General features: G+C 32.1%; 3 protein-coding genes across 3 annotated transcripts in view; all 3 read left to right on the top strand.

The window, feature by feature from the left end:
* LOC129807988 (protein spaetzle 3) overlaps positions 1-4,291 on the top strand; it is a 32,579-nt gene extending 28,288 nt beyond the window's left edge. Inside the window, exons 6-7 of the mRNA XM_055857619.1 lie at positions 3,036-3,161; positions 3,241-4,291. Coding sequence (XP_055713594.1) covers positions 3,036-3,161; positions 3,241-3,397 — 283 coding nt within the window. The 3' untranslated portion in view covers positions 3,398-4,291. The remainder of the gene's footprint in view (positions 1-3,035; positions 3,162-3,240) is intronic.
* Positions 4,292-4,323: 32 nt separating this feature from the next.
* Positions 4,324-11,767, top strand: LOC129807987 (clavesin-1-like). Its single transcript, XM_055857618.1, has 3 exons — positions 4,324-4,746; positions 4,816-4,969; positions 11,149-11,767. The coding sequence occupies exons 1-3, from the start codon at positions 4,462-4,464 to the stop codon at positions 11,646-11,648; spliced, it is 939 nt and encodes a 312-aa protein (XP_055713593.1). The 5' UTR covers positions 4,324-4,461; the 3' UTR covers positions 11,649-11,767.
* A 331-nt stretch (positions 11,768-12,098) lies between these two features.
* LOC129806703 (alpha-tocopherol transfer protein) overlaps positions 12,099-21,406 on the top strand; it is a 12,287-nt gene continuing 2,979 nt past the window's right edge. Inside the window, exons 1-2 of the mRNA XM_055855474.1 lie at positions 12,099-12,537; positions 15,199-15,392. Of these exons, the coding sequence (XP_055711449.1) occupies positions 12,099-12,537; positions 15,199-15,392 (633 nt within the window). The remainder of the gene's footprint in view (positions 12,538-15,198; positions 15,393-21,406) is intronic.

Below are 21,406 nucleotides of genomic sequence, written 5' to 3'. Positions count from 1 at the left end.
AAACTCGAATAAAAAATCTGTAGCAATTTTTCATATGAGTATGATTTTTTTTCTACAAATAGTAAGTGGAATAGGGATAATAAATAGCATGGGGTAAAATTAGACACTGTGCGATTTTATACAGTTTGTCTAAAAAAGGAATAAAGAAGGAAGCCACTGTTTATTCAGAGTAAACGCCTTTCTCCCTGATCAGTAAAATATACGCAAAGAAGGAATTCATTTACTTGCTAATTTTGATCGGGAGACCGGATTGCAGTTGTTTTTAAATCAAATTATTGAAAGATGTGATTTTAAAATCTCTGTAGTTCTCGTAAACAATTATGTCTTCAAACACTTTATTCTTTTAACAATTTATATGTGCATAGTTAAATTTCAAACTTTAAAAGAACTATTTGCATGTTGTTACGAAAAATCTCTTAAAATAAGAGAAATTTTATAACATTTTATATCGCACTGTGGAAATTTTAGAGGCACAACGACGATAAGGTTTTTTTTTTCTTTTTTTTAATTAGGGGTCCATCTGGAAGATGATTGCCCCGACGATAAGGTTTTGAGATAGAAGCTTTGAAATACTTAAATTTTATACAATTTTTGCTTCTAAAACATTTATTTATTTTAATTGTTTTATGACTTGCTCTATTTTACTGCTCGAGCAAAGAGCTATCAAAGTTATATAATCAAGTTATATTATCGAGCAAAGAACAGTTATATAATCAATTTTTTTTCCAATTTGTCACCGTCCTGGAACTTAAATGGTAAAAGTTATCAAATTCCGTTTTTCGGTAACCCTCAATAAAAACATATTTTCAGACGTTTTTTTCTCCCCTATCCCTCTCCATTCCCTTAGAAACCATGTTTTCTTTCTTTCTTTTCTTTTATTTTTGGATATGTATGAGATGTTGTCCCGGTGAACATTTCGTCCAAACATATCTATGACCTAAAAATACGCCATCTTGAATTTTTGAAAGTCAAAGTTTAACTGGTCTTGAAATCAGTAAAAAAGAATTTGTACAGTATAGAAAAACTATGTAATTGTGCAATACTTAAAACGCCACTAAAATATCCACAGTGCGATATATTACTGAAGTAACTGAACGTATTGAATCATCTAGACTCTTGACACATAATTTCATTTCAATACCATTTAAATTACTCTATAATTAGAATTTGTCACAAGATTCTATTTTAATATTTTGCAGGGTGACAGTGACAACTTTATTTACCCAACATTCTTGTTAATTTAATAAGCACATTTAATAATATATGTAATTACACGTGATTAGCATGGTATTGATTATCGCAATTTGCAATTATGAATCAAGGAAAAGTTTAATTTAATCGATTTAATCACTCCAATAATTGTAATCGCAATACAAGAAAAGCTATGTAATTTAATTATGTTGAACAGAGGATATCACAGAGTCGCTTTTTTAATTGTTAAAAATGTCCAAAATATGAGAAAAAACTGGGTTTCTTTTTAATTTCACCAAAAAATAAGTCAAATGGACATATTAAACATTACAGTTGACAAGACTTTTAAATTAAAATATCTCTTATCTTAGGACTCAACAAATAGTGTACAAATAAGATATAAACCAAATGCACTTAGCCCAATTGTTGATCCAACTTACAAATTTTTATTCTTAATATCTAAGGCTTTTGGAATCATGTTATTTTTATATTTTTTTTAAGTGGAGCTCTAAATTCCTAAAACATACTAATTCTTAAGAAGAACTCTGCGTTGCCCAAGAAAAATTACAGAGCCATACAATGTAAAAAATAATTTTTTACATTAAAAGTTTAGAAAAAATAATTTCAGGAGTTTAGGATATTTAAAACCAGATACTGTAGCTTCTTTTGCGTTCGTAATCTAGGTAAAACCTGTTTACAGTTTTTTGCTTTACCAGTTTAATTGTTCATAAAGGAAAAGTTAGTTGTTTATCTTTAAATTGTCAATAATTATCTAATGCAGAACTGATAACGGTCGTAAAACCGACACCAGAGGCGATGTAGGCTCATTTTTTTTGGAAGAATGAAAAAATTGTTTCGAATGTGACATAGAATGTCACATTCGAAGAATCCCTACCGTAGTTTGTTGTCTCTTGAGCGCGCTACGCCGCGCGTGATATCAATATCAGAAAACCAACCGGAGAAATTAGTAATACAACACCGTCTAATTTGCGAATGGGTTATGCTATCATAAACTATTAATTTCTTAAACTTCCTAAATTACAAAGTAGGTTAAGTGTGCCAAATTCCGGCCAGATTGCAATTTCGGCCACCTTTTTTGTTCCTCGAATTTTCATGGATTTTTAGTTTTTACATACTCTAGAGATTACACAATACAAAAGAATAACAAAAAATGTAGCTTCGACAAACGAGATGATCTGAAAAAGGCATTGGAAGAATTCCTGAAGGGCAAGGAACTATGAGAATGAAGGTGACCGAAATTGAGCACCAAAGCCATGTCTACATTTTTATTCATTTTAAAATGTATTAAGAATGATTTTAGAGTAAATAAAGACGATAAACTGTCTACAAATTTCTACGCAACACTCCTTAAGTAGAGGGAATAAGAAAATCAATTTCTATTAAAAATATTATATTTCAAACTTGAGACTTTGGCGCTTGCATGCAACTATGCCGAAATTTGGCACACTTACCCTATGCTTTATGTTAAATAACAATAATATTTTATTTTTTATTTTAAAAAAGTATGATTTTAGTATTTTCTTTTAGTGCTTTTTTACGGGTCCCGGTCAAAATCCCGAATGATAAAATCCCTAATTCTTAAAAAAAATGAACAGGCAAAAGGGAAATTTTCTGTGTCTTGGGAAAAAGAAGAGCAAGAAAGTTTTTAAATCGAAATTTCAAAAATTTGACTCAAATCTTGGGAAATTATTCTACACATTATCCTCAGGATTTTGAACATTCGGGATTTTGGCTTTCAGAATTTTGGATGCCTCCGCCTTTTTACATAGGATTTTTGTGTTTTAATTAAAATATTTACACATTTAAAATTCTTTTCATTGCAGTCTCGATGTCTGCGAATCAAAAGTAGAGATAGTAGCACCCTACTGGGCTTCAAATTCAGCCGGAAAAATTCGTGCCATTGTAAATACACAGCATTTTGAACAAGCTATTCATCAAGAAGTCTGCACGTAAGTCTAAAACCTTTTAACTTAAGAGAATATCTCTTTTGATTTATCACGAACTTTTCTTGATTATTTTGAAATTTAGGAAACCACAAACAACTCGTTGCGGCGGAGACTGTGGATGTGAGCAAAAGTACAAATGGCACAGATTACTGGCCTATGATCCAGACAATGATTGCAAAGGGATCTTCATGGATTGGTTCCTATTCCCATCATGTTGTGTTTGCCGTTGCAATCCCTAGTTCAATCCAATTCCATCCACTTTTTTTCTTTAACCTCATCTGACGAAAGTTTTACTATGTGTAATGCGCTATGTATTCAATGTAGAATTAATTTCTTTTTTTTTATTTTTTACTCTTCTGTCTTCTATGTCACTATGTAATTTACTTAGTACTTAACTGACTCTTTGTTGCTTTTTTTTAAATTTATTATATATATTTTTTTTACTTCTTTTCAATTACCCTTTACGAACAATGAACGACAAAATGCATATATTGTAATTTTAAAATGTGTATAAGTAAAAGAATATTGAAGTAATTGTAAGGAAAATTCATAATGGAATTAGACAATTACAATTATGAAGATTGTTATCAAAAGTAACATGATAATATTTATTATCACACCTCTCATTTTATCATCACATGTATACTGTGTAGAATACGAGTTTAGTATATGTTTATTAGACGTAAGTTAGACGATTTTGAAAGTGTCTTTAAATAGAGATTTACATCTTACGATTTATAATGGCTATAAGTTGATACCATGTAGAAGTTATTTATAAGATATGTAGACATTTTTGCGGAAATATTAAAAAAAAACACAAAAACTTTCAAATAATGTGTAAATATCGTTATAGTCAAAAATGACACTCTTACTTTAAAAGATGATCGAATGACTCAAAATGTACCGATCAGATTTTAAATTAAAATTTTTTAAAATAGAAATTGGTTGCTCTGAATCGCCTAGAGTTAGATTGTGTACGTTAGAGCGCGCCAATTCATTCTGATTCACTTTTCTTATGACATCATAAAGTGATTTTAACATGATATGTTACTTTTGTTCTATTAAGACTTGAATATCTATGAATATCAATAAACATATGATTATTGTGGCTAATGTAAGCAGCTATAATTCCAGTCAGTCATTTTTTTTGTCCATCAAACTTTTTATATTCAGTCCAAGTCGTTCTCTGTCTTAACCTAAATCCATCCACTCTCTAGCGCACTTGATCGTCAGTTACTGCTGAACCTCAGTCGTGGTAAGATCGAACAAAAATTAATCGTTGCACAAGTGAAAAGTGATTAAAATGTCTCCGAAAAAATATCCAATGCTTCTATCTGATCTTGATGAACTACCATCGGGAAGACTTGCTGGATATGAATTTATTTTTGAGCCTACACTCTGTCCTAATGCAGTACGCGTAGCCAAGGAAGAACTCCATGAGACACCAGAAAAACAGCAAAGATGCATTGAGGAATTGAGAAAATTGTTGGAAGTGGAAGAAAATCTTGTGGTGCCCATTGATAATTCTGACTGGCTCATTAGATTCCTCCGAGCTCGTAATTACAATGTACCTGATACATTTACTTTGGTAAAAACAAGTGCACAAATTTTATTTAATAACCAAGTAAATTCTAAACGTGCTTTATCTTTTTTGTAGATCAAAAAATACTATCGTTTCAAAATTAAATACAGTGATATTTACAAGGATTTCGTCCCATCGAGCATGACACATCTCTATGACCATCAAATATTCCTGGGATCACCAGAAAAAGATGATTGTGGTCGAAGAATTCTTATTATTGAAGTTGGAAGTAAGTAAACATTTTCTTATTTCTTTGTTCCTCATTTTTATTAGCTATAGGTTTTTTTTCCTGTATATTGCCGAGGTGCGAATTTTCATTTTTTTTTTTTTTTTGTAACTTACGGATTGTGACTAAGAAGTTTTCCGAAGGTTATTTTCCATATTCATAGCAACTATTGCCTAATAAACAAAATTTTTGTACAAAAGACCCACAATTTTAAAATTGCCACATTAATTGCAATTTCTTTTTTCTCCTTCATTTTGTTCACGAATTTTGGCTATAATGAACTTTCTCTTGCTATATTACAAGTCTATTAAAAACAACATTTATTTGCTTTTGCACGAATGTCATTATATCAATTATTACAGTATTTTTTTTAAATCATTACTTATTTTAGTTGGGTTTTTTTTTATTGAATTGCGGGTGGACTTTTAAAAAGACAGAGAGCTTTATAAAACAATAAAGGTGAGAAAATCAATGATATAATTGAGGATAATGCATCTGAACTTGATAATCTGGGGTGACAAAATAACTTCTTTTCGATAGTGGGGAAAAGTGCTCTCCCTTCGAACGTTCATGCCTTAGAATAATGTGAATTTTATTTATTTTTCTCAAGAGACATAATTTTATCAATCATTGATAATAAGCTAACTATTATTTTTAATAGAAATGTGTAAGTCTCTTAAGAAAAATTAAAGAAAATTTACATTATTCGGAGGCATGAACGTTCGAAGGGAGAGTACTTTCCCCTATTTTCTGTAGATTCTGAAAATTTTAAATGATAGTTACACTTTTATTACAGTTATTCACCCATTCTATCAGATACAGAATTATCGATACTATCGATTCGATAGTATCGAAAAGTTGTCATTCCACCTCTCTGATATCCTCTTGTTCTTCACACTTTATTCACCAACTTAGTTGAAAGATAATAACCGCGGATTTTTTTACGGATTTTCACGGATCGAGGAGTTTTTCGCAAATCTTTGTGGGCCGCTAATTTATTACGCTTCATTTTCAAGTGAAATTGGGCATGTCTTAAGCCTAAAGTAAAAGGGTGTAAATGGATGTCAAGTTTGAGGTTTAGGGTAAGTGTGCCAAATTTCGGTATAGTTGCATGCAAACGCCAAAGTCTTAAGTGTGAAATGTAATATTTTTAATACAAAATTGAATATTTTTGTTACTTTTTTATAAGGAGTGTTGATTGGAACCTTGTACAGTTTATCGTCTTTATTTATTCTAAAATAATTCTTCATAGAATTTAAAATGAATAAAAATGTAGACATAGCATTGGTGGCCTATTCCGAACACCTTCACTCTCATAGTTCCTTGCCCTTCTGGAATTCTTCTAATGCCTTTTTCAGATCATCTTGTTCGTCTAATCGACATTTTTTTGTTTTTTTTGCATTGTATAATCTTTAGAGTATGGAAAACTAAAAATTCATGGAAATTCGAAGAACAAAAGAAGTGGCCGAAATTGAAAGCTGGCCGGAATTTAGTACACTTACCCTATCTTTCATAGTTTCCAAGATATTCGATTTTATACTTTTTCAGATTCTTTCATGCATTTATCCCGCTCGACGGTTAATCTGACCTAGGCCTTTAGGACAAACTGTTCTTCTAAACAATTTTCCGAAACTTTCTGCACCTGCCATGTCTTTCTCAATAATTCTTGCTTGATCTTTACTCTGGGATGTTTTATCAATAAACTGAATAATATCATGTAATTATTTTTAATTTTAAATAATATTGGCAAATTCTGACGCTCATCGGAAAGACAATTTAATAAACTAGAGGAGTAAAAGCCTCGTTTAGCACATCATATCAGGAAATTTCAAGTTTCAGTGTTTGAATCACATCTATTGACTTTTAATGCACTTTTAGTTGTGCAAGGTGACTGGTGCACGGAACTGAGAATTCCAGATGGTTGATGTGGTACAATTTTATTATAATTCAAGATATTTTCCCCCTAAATATTTTAAAGATTTTCAGACTAGACTTTGAAATTTGAAGATAAAGAAAATTTACGCATGTAGTCCTTGATCTTGAATCCTCAGTGTATAATAGTTTGGGTCAATGTTTTACCGCCAAATGCTACGGGATAAATATGTTCGAGGATTAGTGTGAGTCTATTTCGGGCTTTAGTAGGTTTATGGTAATTCTCAAAACGGACCACAGGGATTGGCTTTGCACTTTTTCTTTAATTGCTACAGAGTATTTTGTGCAGAAAAAATAATATTTACAAGAATCGTGAAAAGTTATGACATCGTGACTTATAAATAAACGGTAAAATTATTAAATAATTCATTAATACATATTCAAGCCCTGAAATTACTCATACTACAACTATTTCCAATGAACGGGTTCGAAACATTTGGTACCCCTTACGTTAACGATTTGACAAAAATGTTTTTAAACGCAAATTCGAAAATGAATCACCTGAAATACGAAATAGCTTGATCACGAAGTTATTCAAAAGTATGATCCCCTAGGGGTAGTGTGGAATCCAAGATCGTAAGATTATGTTTTTCACGTTCTCCTTGATTTCTAACCATTCTAACAAGTAAAAAACATTAAAAATTGCAATATAGCAAATTGTTTTAAGAAGAGTCCAGTTAATTGCTGTTATAATTGCGTGTGATGAAATAATTTGAGATTGGTTGTTTCTCTCAACCTTGAAAGATATACCCAAAAAAAAAGTTTTATCAATTTTCTTGTACGCAATTTTGAAGAAAAAACAATAACAGATTTATCTTGTTTCTTCATAATATGATAGTTTCAATGTTTTTTCCTCTATCAGCAAATATAAACACGTGGACGTTGCGATGAGTACACTCAGTCCCGGCATTAAGTCCTTCGGGATTATGCACCTGACGGAATTATGCACACACAATTATGCAAATTTGCCTACCATCGGGAGTCAATTTATGAAATCATTTTTGAAATACGCCTGAATGCATACTATAGTGCGACGCGGGAAATTTGAAAATATTTTGCTACTTTTTCAGAACAAAATTTTAATTTCTTTTTTTTTAAGTATTTTTTTTTATTATTCTAACCATTTATTGAAGAACTCTGGCCATGTACTGTTTGTTAATGCATTTATATTGTTGGATTAGTTGAAACCTTTGAATCTTTTTGTTTGAACTACTTTTATCGACTTTTAATCTGCGCGAAATTCGTTCAACGGTCAATTTATTCAAAAGAAAGCCCCTGTAGGTATGCAAATTTTCTCGATGCATAATGCCATTTCGCGCGTTTTTTTCGGTCCCGAAAATGTGCATAATGCCGGGATCTAGTGTAATAAGTTTACAAAACAAATCAGATGCGAAACGCAATAATTTCCCATTACTAACTACTCTTGTAACTTCACAGAGTACAAAAGTGCAAAACGTTGTTTTAATTTTAAAGACATACCCAATCACCAAGAAGTTGATCGCAGTTCAGCGATCTTCACAATTTTTTTGTTACATAATAACGATAGTAATCCAAAAAAAATCCCCGCAGAAGCACCAGAAAAAGGGTTCCAACCGTTTCAAAGTACGCAACAAAATCTACTTTATAGATCTATTACCACTGATGTTATTCAAGATTTATCACTTTTGCTTTTTTGATATATCCATCATAAACTTATTACTTTTATTTGGCCATATCTGTTCATTTGCAACACTATTAAAAAAAAGTTGAAAGAGAATGGTAATTATAGTATATACTTTTTATTGCAAACACTTGCTGACATCATTCAAGAGTTACAGGTATGTTATGATTGAATGATAAAAAAAATTGGATTTAACTTGAGTGGTGAGAACTTCCGGATCTTCCAAAATATTTAATATTAAATCATCTTTGAACTCAGGTCAATACATCCGGTGACTATTAATTATTTTAAAATCATTTTAGTTCAAGGGGACATATCAGAATTTATCGCAATTTTTTATTGTTTGACTTAGGTCAAATAGGAACCAATATATTAATATATTAATAGGAACCAAATTGTTTGAAATGCAACAATTTTTTGTTTGCCTGCATACTAATACAGTGCCCGCTTTCTAATCGAACTCGAAAAATGTCAACAAACTTTTTTCAAATTTAACTGCTGCCCGAATTAAAAAGTAGCCCGATGTTAAAGGAGCCGAATTAGCGAACAAAATCATTCTTTTCACAACCCGCGTGCCATCGTAACATTGAGCAATTCGACCCATGTGTCCTGACTAAATCAGGAATTTTGAGTGATTCTAGAAGTTTTAATGAGCAACTTTTCACTTTAACTTTAATGTGAAATTTTCTAGTGTGATAACTCTATTTAAAAATTTTACCTTAATAAAAGAAATTAAAATTTTATTCTGAAAAATAAGTATAGTAAGATGGGGTAACTGGATCGTTTTCCGAAGAGTGTTACTTAAACGCTTATTTTTGGACTAATGAAATTCTTCTTTACTTCTTCTAAATCCATAGAATTATTTACTGTTTCATTCAGAAACATAATATAAAAAAATTATCAAAAATAATAAAGGAAATTTATAAAATAACGATAATACTGAAATAAGTCAGCATGGACTAATTGGGTCGCCTTTTCGCTAATTTACTTTTAATTAAACCTTTGGATTTAAAATACTCTTTTCAGAAGGAAAAAAAAACAATAAATGTTTTCAATCAACCAGCTTTAATTAGTGCAAATATCACTGCTAGAAAATTTTTAGTGAATAACCCAGCTGGCACAAGATTGAAATGAGTCGATTACATACACTTATTTAATGGATAAAAATATTATTTTTGTATTTTCTCAAACTTGAATAGTTATATTATGTTACTGTAGTGACTATATTACGAAAATAAAAATAAAAATATTATTTTAAGTGGATTAGTCATAAACGATCCAGATTAAAGATAGCGCCCGGATTAGCACACTTGAATATATAGTGTTTTCAATTTCCCGCGTCACAAAATAATATACATTCAGGCGTATTTGAAAAATGATTTCACAAATTGCCTCCCAATGGTAGGCGAACATGCCGAATCGTATGTGCATAATCCCGAAGTGCATAAAGCAGTCTTCAGACGAGATAGAGGTTTTGCCTAGTTTCCGAAGGTCTCTAATTCCTAAATAGCGAGCAATTTTATAGTTTTTTGAGAGCCTAATAGGGGAAAGTACTCTAGGTTGGACCACAAATATTAAGTTCAAACTTGATGAATTTTTTTCTGGGAAAATCGAAAATGAATCCCAATTTTCATTACACCGAAAAAATCTTTAGTTAATTGAGATTTCATGCTTATATAATTTACCATTCAAAATCCCTTAGTTTCTTTTTATGAGGTAAATGAGGTAAATTACTACGTCGATTTGGTCAAAGGTATGGCACAATTTTTGCTTTCGAATGTGACGGTACATGCCTTTGAATCTAGAATTTTTTTCGGAAATTATTTCTATCGAAACACTAAACAATCTATTATTGATTAGCCTGAGGTCTAATACACTCACTGAAATTATCACTACAGAGAAAAACGCAAACAAAAAGAATCTTTTCCAATTTTTCTGAAATACTGCTTTTCCAATAGGAATAAATTGTTGGAAAAGCCATATTATCGATATGACAACCCTAAAATACGACTGTAAAAAGAGAAGGGTGATACTTCATGCCATTTTGAAGTCAATAAACTGAGCTTATTTTGTTTCCGGAAACAAATAAAAACAAAATTTTGGAAATTGTTTCTTAAATGATATCAATCAAATGTCTTGCTTTTTTCTGATCCTGCAAGATCACCATGGTGAGCAATGAAATAACTCTAGCCACGTACCGATATGAAGACTTTTAAACATCTTCATCGGACCATCATTTCCAGACTCTCAAAAAGACAACACATTACACTATCACCATTCCGATTGGGGTGAAATGAAAATAAAGCTACAAAATTTGCTATTTTCCTCACGATACAAGAATAATCCTGCAGTATTGATCCGAAATCGGTGTAAATATTATGCTTTTAAGGTGTATTAGGGGTTAAAGTTACCCTATTCCATGTTAATTTTACCCTTAAAAAGGTGTAAAATTAACGTTAAAAAATGTTGATATATTTTTAAACCTAAAAGGTGTTAAACTTATGAGGAAAAAAAGTTAATCGCACCCCTGTTTTTTTCAGTGATTAGCAAACTGATTCTTTAATTTTTTTCTCAATGGCTTTCTTTTCAGAAAAGTGGAAGCACAAAATTGTGTCAATTAAAGATCTCTTCCGTGTTTGCATTCTTATCATGGAGGCTGCAAGTTTAGAACCAAATACGCAGGTTCTAGGAGCAATAGTTCTTGTGGATGTTAAAGGATTCAATTTGTCACGTGCCAACAAATTCACCCCACAAATTATCAAGATGGGCCTCAAATGGCTCCAAGATTCCATTCCCTTGAAAGTTGTTCAATTTCATGTGATAAATGAGAACAAATTTGTGGATTTGGTGTATAATTTGGCTAAACCACTCTTACGATCGGACTTCAAGAAAAACATTTATTTCCATGGATCAGACTATGGATCACTCCAAAAGTACATTCCAGCGAGGTGCCTCTTCACACACTATGGCGGCACATTGGAATTCCCTGAATTGCCCACAATTGACCAACTCATGGAAGAATATTCCCAATGGACATCGAAAGCTGACAAGGAATTTGAAGCTATCAATTCCTATGGGTACAGAAATTGAGAAGAAACTAGTTTGTTTGAATTATGTTGTGCACCAATTGAAAGATTATTGGTAGCAATTTGGTGATTGAAGGTGTTTTTGGTGGTAAATAAAAAAGTTTTTTGTTACATTAAAAAAAAGCTCGGCTTAGCCGAATCTAAAAGTTTCTTTGACCTTCACGGAGATGGACTTTCAGACAGAGAAACTATACAATACCCAAATAGTTTTGCACCTGATGTCTCTCTAATAAGACAACTCTGCGGATCATTTGTAAATTTACTACCTGCCAAGTTTGTTGGTCAAAATTTTCAACTTAAATTATTTTCCTCATTGTTTGTGTTCATAGAGACGTGATTGTCTCTCAAGTGCTATATATTTATTAGTTCAGTAGCAGCGTCAGTTTGTTTCTGGACTTTACCTCGTGACGATCTTTGAATATTAATTTATTGTTTTTGAGACATTCAACCAACCATGTCGTGCAAAAAATACCCCATGATGTTATCCAATTTGGATGATATACCTCCATTGAAATTTGGCAATTATAAATTGGTGTTTGATTCAGAATTGAGTGATTATTCCAGAGAAGTTGCCCGAATTGAACTCCGTGAGACTGAAGAAGTGGCCAAGAAGGCAATTTGGGAATTGAGAAAAGCTCTTGAAAATGAAAAGAATCTCGTGACACCGCTTCACAATGACTATTGGCTCATCAAATTCCTTCGTCCGTGCAAATTTTATCCAGAAAGTGCTCGAAATCTCATTAAACGCTATTATGAATTTAAAGAAAAACATTCCAGTATCTACGATGGTCTATTGCCCTCAAAATTAACACAGCTTTTCCTGGCGGACATTGTTAAAGTTATACCAAATCGGGATCATAAACTTCGACGTGTTCTCGTCATCGAAGCTGGACGTAAGCTATACATAATCCCAAGGAAATTACTATTAGGGGAATGTAGGCATGGTTCGCACGCATTGAAGCTTCAAATGATGCGATTTTTTCTTTGTTTTCAAAGAGTTAGTTCGTCATTTTCTTAACCATGAGATAGGGGGAGGTTGTGCAGCTTCGTACGGAAAATGATGTCGAAGATTTAAGATTTTTTACATCTTTACTACGTCAAAAAAATCTCTTACTTACTGTAGGCTCTCTCAAATTCGGACATTTAGGACCAAAATGTCACCCGAATTAGAGAGAAATTCGGGCGATAATTTTCCTGAAATGAAACGATTTTTTTATTTATCTGCATTGAGTTTACGTACTCAAATTTATTGTAATTAGCATGAAAATCCCTTACTAATGCAAAATCACATCAAAACAAAGACAAATCATGCCAAATCTAAGCATATATGCTCAATTTGATAATCATAATCAAACTTGAAAAATGTCAACAAACTTTTTTCAAATTTAACTGCTGCCCGAATTAAAAAATAGCCTGATCTTAAAAGAGCCGAATTAGCGAGAGTCTACTGTATTAGGTTCGTAATTGCGCCTCACAAAACTCCTGAGAATTCTTGGATTTTCCTCTACAGGAAAATGAAAATTTACTGGCAATTTTTACGAACCTGCCCTGATTTGCTCAGCTTCGTACAACATTTTGCCCACTTATATAAGTCACATTTTCCCCGGAAACATTACACAGGACACAAAAATTTGCGCGTCACTGCCTAGATGGAACTTTCATCTACTTATTTCCACCGTTTATAGGAGGTATCACGTATTAAAAACTCAATTATATCCTATTTTTCTAACACATGTTTTTTGATACTCGAAAAACCATTTTTACACTGCATTCTGACAGTCAGTTAAGTGCTTGGAGGTGTGATTTTCTCATAATCACATCTCTTGTAATACTCGGATTTTCTCTAACACCTCCAATCGGTCTTACAGAACATATTCCGGACATAACTGATTTCTAAAATGACCAGCCACCAATAGTAAAATGTGGAAAATTCCATTTGAAAACAAGGTAAATTGGATGAGGAATGCGTAAGACGCACCGCATAGACTTATGCCTTAATTCGACAGAAGTAAAACAAGAACATGTGTTAGATCCGTCAGGGAATCTGTAAGGGCGAAGACCTTAAAGCAATCGCGTAGATGAGCGCGTTGGCCGCGAGAGATTTTTCCAGAACCCTCAGCGTTCCTCCTAACGATCTAGTCCCCACGACGATCCAACATGAACTAACTCTCAATATTTAGGAGAACTCCGATTAGTTAGGAGAAATCTGCGACGCCCTGAGAGACATCTATGATGTCAAATTCATATACCAACGGGAGGTTTAACCGTTGGAGAGAAGCTACAATAGAACCCCGCTATAGGCCATCGCTCTATAGTCCACAATTTATCGACCGTTGATTTCAAAACACTGATTTTAAGTTAGGTTATGCTTTTTAGTACGCGACATGAAATGTTGTCATAATTATTTTAATATTTTTGGCAAACTTTATTGAGTAGTTGTGATAATTGTGATCCATAATGAAGAGAGCGAGGACAAGTACCACAATCGCAAAGAAAGTGGAAGCCGTCGAGCAATTTCAATACTAAAAGTCGTTGATAATTTAAAAAATGACAGTGCGACCCAAGTGTCAAATCTGGAAATGACCTATAGCGGGACTCTACTGTAGTGATAACATATGCGATGAAGTCCCATTTTGATGGGGAAGTGCGTGTTTTCCTTCGAAATTTTCATGAAAATTGTTTAATACACCAATTTTCTTGTGAACTTATTCAGTGGAATGTCTGATCTTTCCGTACAGAATTAGAGTTTGGTAAAGAGAAAAGCCAAAAGAGAGACTTTCTTACTTCTTGACATTTTCGCAAGTAGCTGAAGTACAGTAGAGTTTCTCAAATCTGAATCTCTCAAATTCGAACGACGCGATGTGTGAGATATTCCAGAGCGGCGTGCACAATGTGACTCAAAATAGTGAGGAATTCTCAAAGTCGATGGTAAATAATTTTGACAAATGTTTTTACGAAGCTGCAAAATTCAATTTTCCTGAGCTGCAAAGGTGGTAATCTTTGCGAATTTTCCTCCACCCACAAAAACGACCCGCTTTGATCAAAAGATTTTCATTGTAATTTTTAACCCTGATAAACCATCTGATAATTGTTTTTTTCAAAAAGATACTTGAAATGTGAAAAAATGCATAAAATATTACACAGCAGAATTACGATTTTTTGACCCAGGAAAAAATGGCCAGGCTTTCAAATTTGTCAGGAAATGTTTGATGTGGGATTAGCTATTAGAATTTAGAATGTATGACCATGGATGAAATTCATTTAGTAACTTGGAAAAAAATCTACTTTTACAAAGCTGCAACCGGCTGCAACATTACGAAGCTGCAAAATCTTCCCCTAGTCAGTCAGAAATCTAGTTAGATAAGAAATGACGAAGGAGATCTTTGCAAACAGAGAGAAACTGAGCATCGTTTGTGCGAAACATGCCTACATTCCCATATACAATATTGCAGAATGTTTCATAATTTTTTGGCATTTTTCACAAATAGCCACACCTTTTCAATAAATCAAACGAATTAATAAGTCATTTGATACATGTCATGGATATATTTTAGAGGCGTGGAATCCCAAATTGGTGACCCCACAGGATTTACTGAAAATGTGCATTATGCTCGTTGAGGCAGCAATTCAAGAACCCGACACACAAATAAATGGAACCGTGATTATTTTAGACTTGGAAGGCTTCTCAGTGACACAAGCAAAAGTTATAACTCCAAATTTCATTAAAATACTCGCCACATGGGTTCAGGTAAGAAAATTAAATTATAACTATGCGATATTCTTTTAATAATTTAACTAAAAAATAAATATTGTAACTAGGAATCTATACCCGTCAGAATCAAGGCATTCCACATCATCAACGAAACTTTTTTAATAGATGTGCTGTTCAAAATGATCAAACCATTCCTCAAGCAAAAACTAAGAGATCGTATATTTTTTCATGGTAAAAATTACTCGGCACTCCACGAACACATCCCACCGAATTACCTCTTTACAACCTATGGAGGAACCATCGAAGCCATCAGTTGCCCAGAAAAAGAGGAAATGTTGGAAGCATACACCAAATTCTTGGGATTATTAGATGAGGAATTCCATACCATTAATTCATATGGTTACAAGAGAAAGTGATTTTTTTTCTCCTTTTCTGAGATTATATTAGAAAATTGTGCTTTAGGGGCTGTCTAAATGAAATTAAGAAAAGTATGATTAAAGAGCGAAAGAGCTCAGAAATTTCGATATTACTCATAGTAGAACTTTTTTTCTAAAACAAATCTCTCATACTCTCTAAGATGTTGAAATTTATAAATATTGTAAAGTCATTTTACGTCATGAGATTATAATCATTGAAAGTTTGGCGCAAAAAGACAATCTAATGCTATACAAAATGTGTGGAACTTTTTAGATCTTTAAATTAATTATTTTTACAAAGAAAAACAAAAGTGTTGAGCAATAAAAATGTTATATCCGTGTAATCATTGTAGTTTTCTCATTGATAAAAATGTTTGAGAATGTGAGTATCGATAAAGTTCTGTAGGGGAAAGTGTACATTCTTTGCACGATTCCAAGCTTCATAATAACTAAATTTTTCCTCTGTTTCTGAGTAAATGTGACTGCACAATATATTTTAAAAATGGGACAAAAAACATAGGAAAAATTTATAAAGCTTGGGACCCTGCAAAGCATGAGCACATTCCCCTAAACTTTAATTCCTTTATTGTCATTAATTTTTAAACAAGCAAAATAAAAATATGATAAACCGCGCTTTATTTGGACAAAATTAGTAAAGCAATGAGGAATATTTATTTTAGCAGACTGATTTGTCATTGTCTTTGTAGCAAAAATTTTGAAAGTCATTTTTTCCATGACTGTCATGGTATTTGACATATTTAATGATTTTTATTAGAAGGAATGTCCCCTGAATTTAATTATAAATTCTCTTCATTGCAAACTAGTAGTAGATCACAACGTTTACTCTTAAAGACAAGTCGATCATGCACCCATCAATAAATAGGGCACAATCGGGTAATTTAGAACACGATCTAGTTTTGCATTTTGAGGTGTCTTCATAGTTTCAGACAGTTTAAAGAAAAACACTATGAAGAATGAAAATTTACAGGCAACTAAGTCATTATTTAAGTAAGTTTCAAAGAAACAACATCAAAGATTCACTTTGTAGTAAATAAGTATCCTGCAGTAATATCTGGGTAGAAACGTCTTTTCTATTTTATTTTTTAAAATGATTTTTTTTCTTATACTAAAAAGCAGACGTAGTACCCGTGTTACACTCCTACCATAAGGAGTCCTACCATAAAATTTGCCTACATTTAGGAGTCAATTTATGAAATCATTTTTGAAATACGCCTGAATGTATAGTAGACTCTCTCTCAATTGTGCATTTGGGGCAAAATGTCATCCGGTTTAGCGATAGAATTGAGCGTCAAAGCCTTTGTAAATTCCACAAAAAGCGCTCAATTATAAAGAATCACGATAAAATAAAATGAACTACAGCAAATTTGAGCAAATTAGCTTCATAATTAAACGTAAAAATTGTCAACAAAATTTTTCGTCCGATTGAAAAAGAGCCGATTGAGCGAGAGTCTACTGTATACTATTTTGTAACGCGGGAAATTTGAAAACAGTGTGCTTCTTTTTCAGAATAAAACTTTAATTTCTTTTATTAAGGTAATTTTTTTTAAAGTATTCTAACCATTTATTAAGAAGTCTGGCCAAAAAGTACTGTTTGTTAATGCATTTCTATTAAACAGTTGAATCTTTTTGAACTACTTTTACTCTGTTCCTAACCTCCTGAAATAAGTATGTCAGGGGATCAATCCGTATATGGAGGTCCCTTACTTCACAAAAAAAATCCATTAAAGCCATTTAAGGGGGAGTGGTCTATGTTTTTTTTAATACTTAAACAGATATATAAACTATCTAAGAATATACCATAAAAGTTTCAGAAGCTACTTTGAATTATTTCCGAAGGTACAGAGACGAAAGTAAAAGAGCGCCGAGAAGATTTGCAAGCGTTCGGGCGAACATCCAAAACTTTAAAGCACGTGTTCTCCACTTTTCATTTTTACATTTTTAGAATTTGCAAGAATGATGATAAAAAGAAACTTATGGCCCATCGCAATAAATAAAGGCTTATTCTCTTCAGCATTAAATACTCTTCTAGTTAACCTGAAAGAATTGTTAAAAACCAATTTTTCTATTTTTTACAGCATGTTAAAATCAAAATTTTATTCCAAAAATGCATCTTTTTTTTTTCAAAAACCTTGAATAAAGGTTCCAATTTCACGATTTTCTTCAGGTTTTCTTAGTTTAACTATGAAATACACTAATGGAAATGGAAAATTTTTCAGATTGTATTTTTCAGTTAAGAATTACGAGCTGCAGATTTCCCGTAAATAAGGGAGCAGTGCCACGAGGCAATCCATTTGACTACTCATAAGTCTGCTATTTTGTCATTTTTTTTTAAATAAAATTATTGAAGTATTTTAGGGTAGCGGCATTAGTTATGACGTGTCTATACTTATGGCCTTCTCGCAGAAATCTTTAAATTTTTCCCACAAATTATTCGAAGAACCACAAAATTAGGAATATTATTAATGTGTTATCATTAAATGAAACTTTTAAACTGATTTACTTTTATATTTCGGTAGAATTTTAGTTATTTTGTGGAACTTATTTCACTGATGCGCTCGAGGATTAAAAATGTCAAATCATTAAAAAATTTACTAACGATCTCACAATTTGTAATGACTAAATTTAATATCTTTAATCAAAAACATTTAGTACAGTTTTCAAAATTTGTTTTCATAGTAATTATATTTTCTTTTACCAGTGGATTTTGATAATTTTTTAAACAAAAATGTAAAATAATAACAAGACCATAAGTTATGACAAATTTGATAAGATTATTAACTTGTGGCCATGGCATTTGACGTGTTCAGCTGGTTCAGCGAATTGTCAATCGTGTTGTTTTCATTCAACGAATCAGAGTTTTCGAGCAAAAATCTAATAAAATTTAAGGTAAGTTTTTAAAATTGTAACATAAAATTGTTTATAAATGAGTCGTTATTGATTGTTCCCATGAATAACTTACATTTTGTTGTAAGTAACCTAACTTTTAGGTGAAAAAGCCAAATTAATGAACTTAAAGAATACAAGGGGAATCGAGAAACATTGAGAATAGAATGACCACGACCTAAGTATTCCATTCATTCCAGTTATATCACAATCCCCACATAAACTTAGCGTTAAAATCTCGGGAAGAAACATAAGATCACGGAGGCTTTCACAGCGTGGGTTCTTCTTGCAGCCAAATGTAGCTTTTTCTTTCATAGTTCTTAAAAATCTTTGAAAAACTATGAAAAACTTGTGAAAAAAATAATAAAAACCTAATGAAAGTACTTAAAATCCTTTTCTTTTCTTTTGTACTAAAATTATTTTATTACTAAGTTCGTTTTATATCATCTGGAAGTGTGGCCATAAGTTATTCCACGAGTGGCCATAAGTTCGTGAAAGAGGCCACAAGTTATAAATTTCACGTGCTCGGAAAAATCATGTATTTTCTGGCGGTTACGGCGTTTTCCTTGTAAATTCATTAAAAAATCATTATTAAAAAATCGCTTTAATTTGTCAAAAAAATCGACAGCTGTAAGCGAATATGTCCTCAATGTGACCACAAGTTATGCCTGCACCCTACATTAAAACGTAATTTCAAAAATTATTTACCAAATTAGATCCCAATGGTAAATAAAATATTTATTTAGAATGGTATTTGCATTATCCCCACAGAGCCCGGCGCGAGACGCCTTTCGGCGGCGGCGGCTAAATTTTGTTTTACAGTCAGCGGCGGCTGGCGCGCCGGCGCGCCAGCCAAAGCTCTTGGCGGCGACGGCGCCAGGCGCGCCGGTTGTTTTTTCTTCGAATTGCATGCAGAAATTTAAACAAAATCTGCTGTTCTCAAATATTCTGTATTTTTCTCAAGAAAAACCGTTCGTGAAAGCTCTATAAATTATCGCTTTGGGTTTTTTTAAAATTGTTTGACAATTATTTGACAAAGGAAATAATTCTATGAGCTGAAGTGAAGCCTTTACGTAGTTTCAGAAAAATAACAATACTCTAACCGTCTTGGAATTCGTCCAGTTATTCATTTTACCGATCGAACTCCACAGACAGAGCGTGACGCTTTGATACTTCTTTTATAATAATTAAGGGATTGTATGGGTCAGAATGGCAAAAACAACACATTTTGATTACATTTTTGTCAAAAGTATAATTTTTTTTTTTGAAAAGTATGAATTAAACTCTTAAGCCTCTTAAGCATATAAAAATGCAACTGTTGTACTATATCCCTTGAAATTTTCTTTTAAAAATTTTAAAGATTTAGCCGTTCGGAGTTGGGACCTTGTTTTCGGAGACCTTTTTGAAAAAAGATTTTTTCGGAAGACAAAATTACCGTGACAAGGAAAGTACTCGGGCCATCGGAAGAAATTTCTTTATGAAACTTTGCATATTACTTAATTTTAGAACGACAAATACAATAGTGCAATTTATTGTGTAACCCGTTAGAGGGTGACCTAAAAAATATGTTTTTTAGGGATATCTCGAAAACTACTCTCACGATTGTTGTCATTGTCAGATACGTTTTTTTATGTTTTTCCATTAAATTTATGAAATTTTCATGAAATTTATTAAATTTTCGTGAAACATATAAAAATTTACTGTATTAAATTGAATGGTAATGACTGGTTGATATACTTATATCTTGCGAAATGCATTGCACAGATTATGTTTTGTAAATAAAATGAAACTGTACTTTTTAAGTGAACGAGTATGATTATTATGATAATAACATTTATTTTCAATTCAATTCCAAACCATATAAATATTGTATGGAGTACGATATAATATGCATAAAAATTTTTCACTTTTTAGAAGGTCCGTTGCTATTTTTAGTTATGAAATTTATCTATTTTTAAGGTTTCATCTCCATTTGTTAAATAAAATGGTGCTGAAAACACGCACAGCTCAAGCATCAAATGGGCAAAATTGTGCTGAGAACATGCTTACATCAAGCATGAGCGGGCAGATACTTCGCGTAAAAACACGCACAGCTTAAGCACAAAACGGATAATGATGCGCTTAAAAATCACGCATAGTTTAAGCATAAAACGTTTATTATTCCGCTTAAAAACACAAACAGCTTAACCCTTTAACAACGAGATACTTTCTACGGACTGAAAATCAACAATAAAAATTAAACTGGGAAATATAATCAATGATTAGTCTTACATCTAACCTTGGAAAGTCCAACAGAGTCTGATTCGGTGTATTTTGTGCTTCTATGGACGATAGGGACAAAAATAGCCCAAAAATTTAAGTAATTTTTCTGACAATACCAATGAATTATATTTTTCGCTTTAATGAAAAATATTACATATGAGTATTGTAGTTTTTAGTAGCGAAAGGGTTTTGCTTAAAAAAATTGGAAGTATAAAAAATAAATAAAATCAATTATGAATTTGAGAATTTAAAAATTCACCATTTTTGAGCTTAAATATTTACTACATATCAAATAGCTAGAGACTTTCAAAAAATATTGTAGATTCCTTAAATCTTCTACTTTACAATTATGTACAGACATAAGAAAAAAATAACTTTGGGTAGTCAGGAAAAATTATTTTCTTTATGGGACACCGGTGTTCCAATCGTCCTTAAAGGGTTAAGCATAAAACGGTTAGCGCTTAAAAA

This window comes from Phlebotomus papatasi, chromosome 3 (genome assembly GCF_024763615.1).
Source record: "Phlebotomus papatasi isolate M1 chromosome 3, Ppap_2.1, whole genome shotgun sequence".
Taxonomy (NCBI): domain Eukaryota; kingdom Metazoa; phylum Arthropoda; class Insecta; order Diptera; family Psychodidae; genus Phlebotomus; species Phlebotomus papatasi.
This window is presented reverse-complemented; position numbering and strand designations above follow the sequence as displayed.

Excerpts from the sequence above, each read along its gene's own strand:
- LOC129807987 (XM_055857618.1), top strand. The coding sequence starts at position 4,462 with ATGTCTCCGAAAAAATATCCAATGCTTCTATCTGATCTTGATGAACTA. Across the intron at positions 4,747-4,815 it reads TACCTGATACATTTACTTTG|ATCAAAAAATACTATCGTTT; the intron begins GTAAAAACAAGT and ends TCTTTTTTGTAG. Across the intron at positions 4,970-11,148 it reads TCTTATTATTGAAGTTGGAA|AAAAGTGGAAGCACAAAATT; the intron begins GTAAGTAAACAT and ends CTTTCTTTTCAG.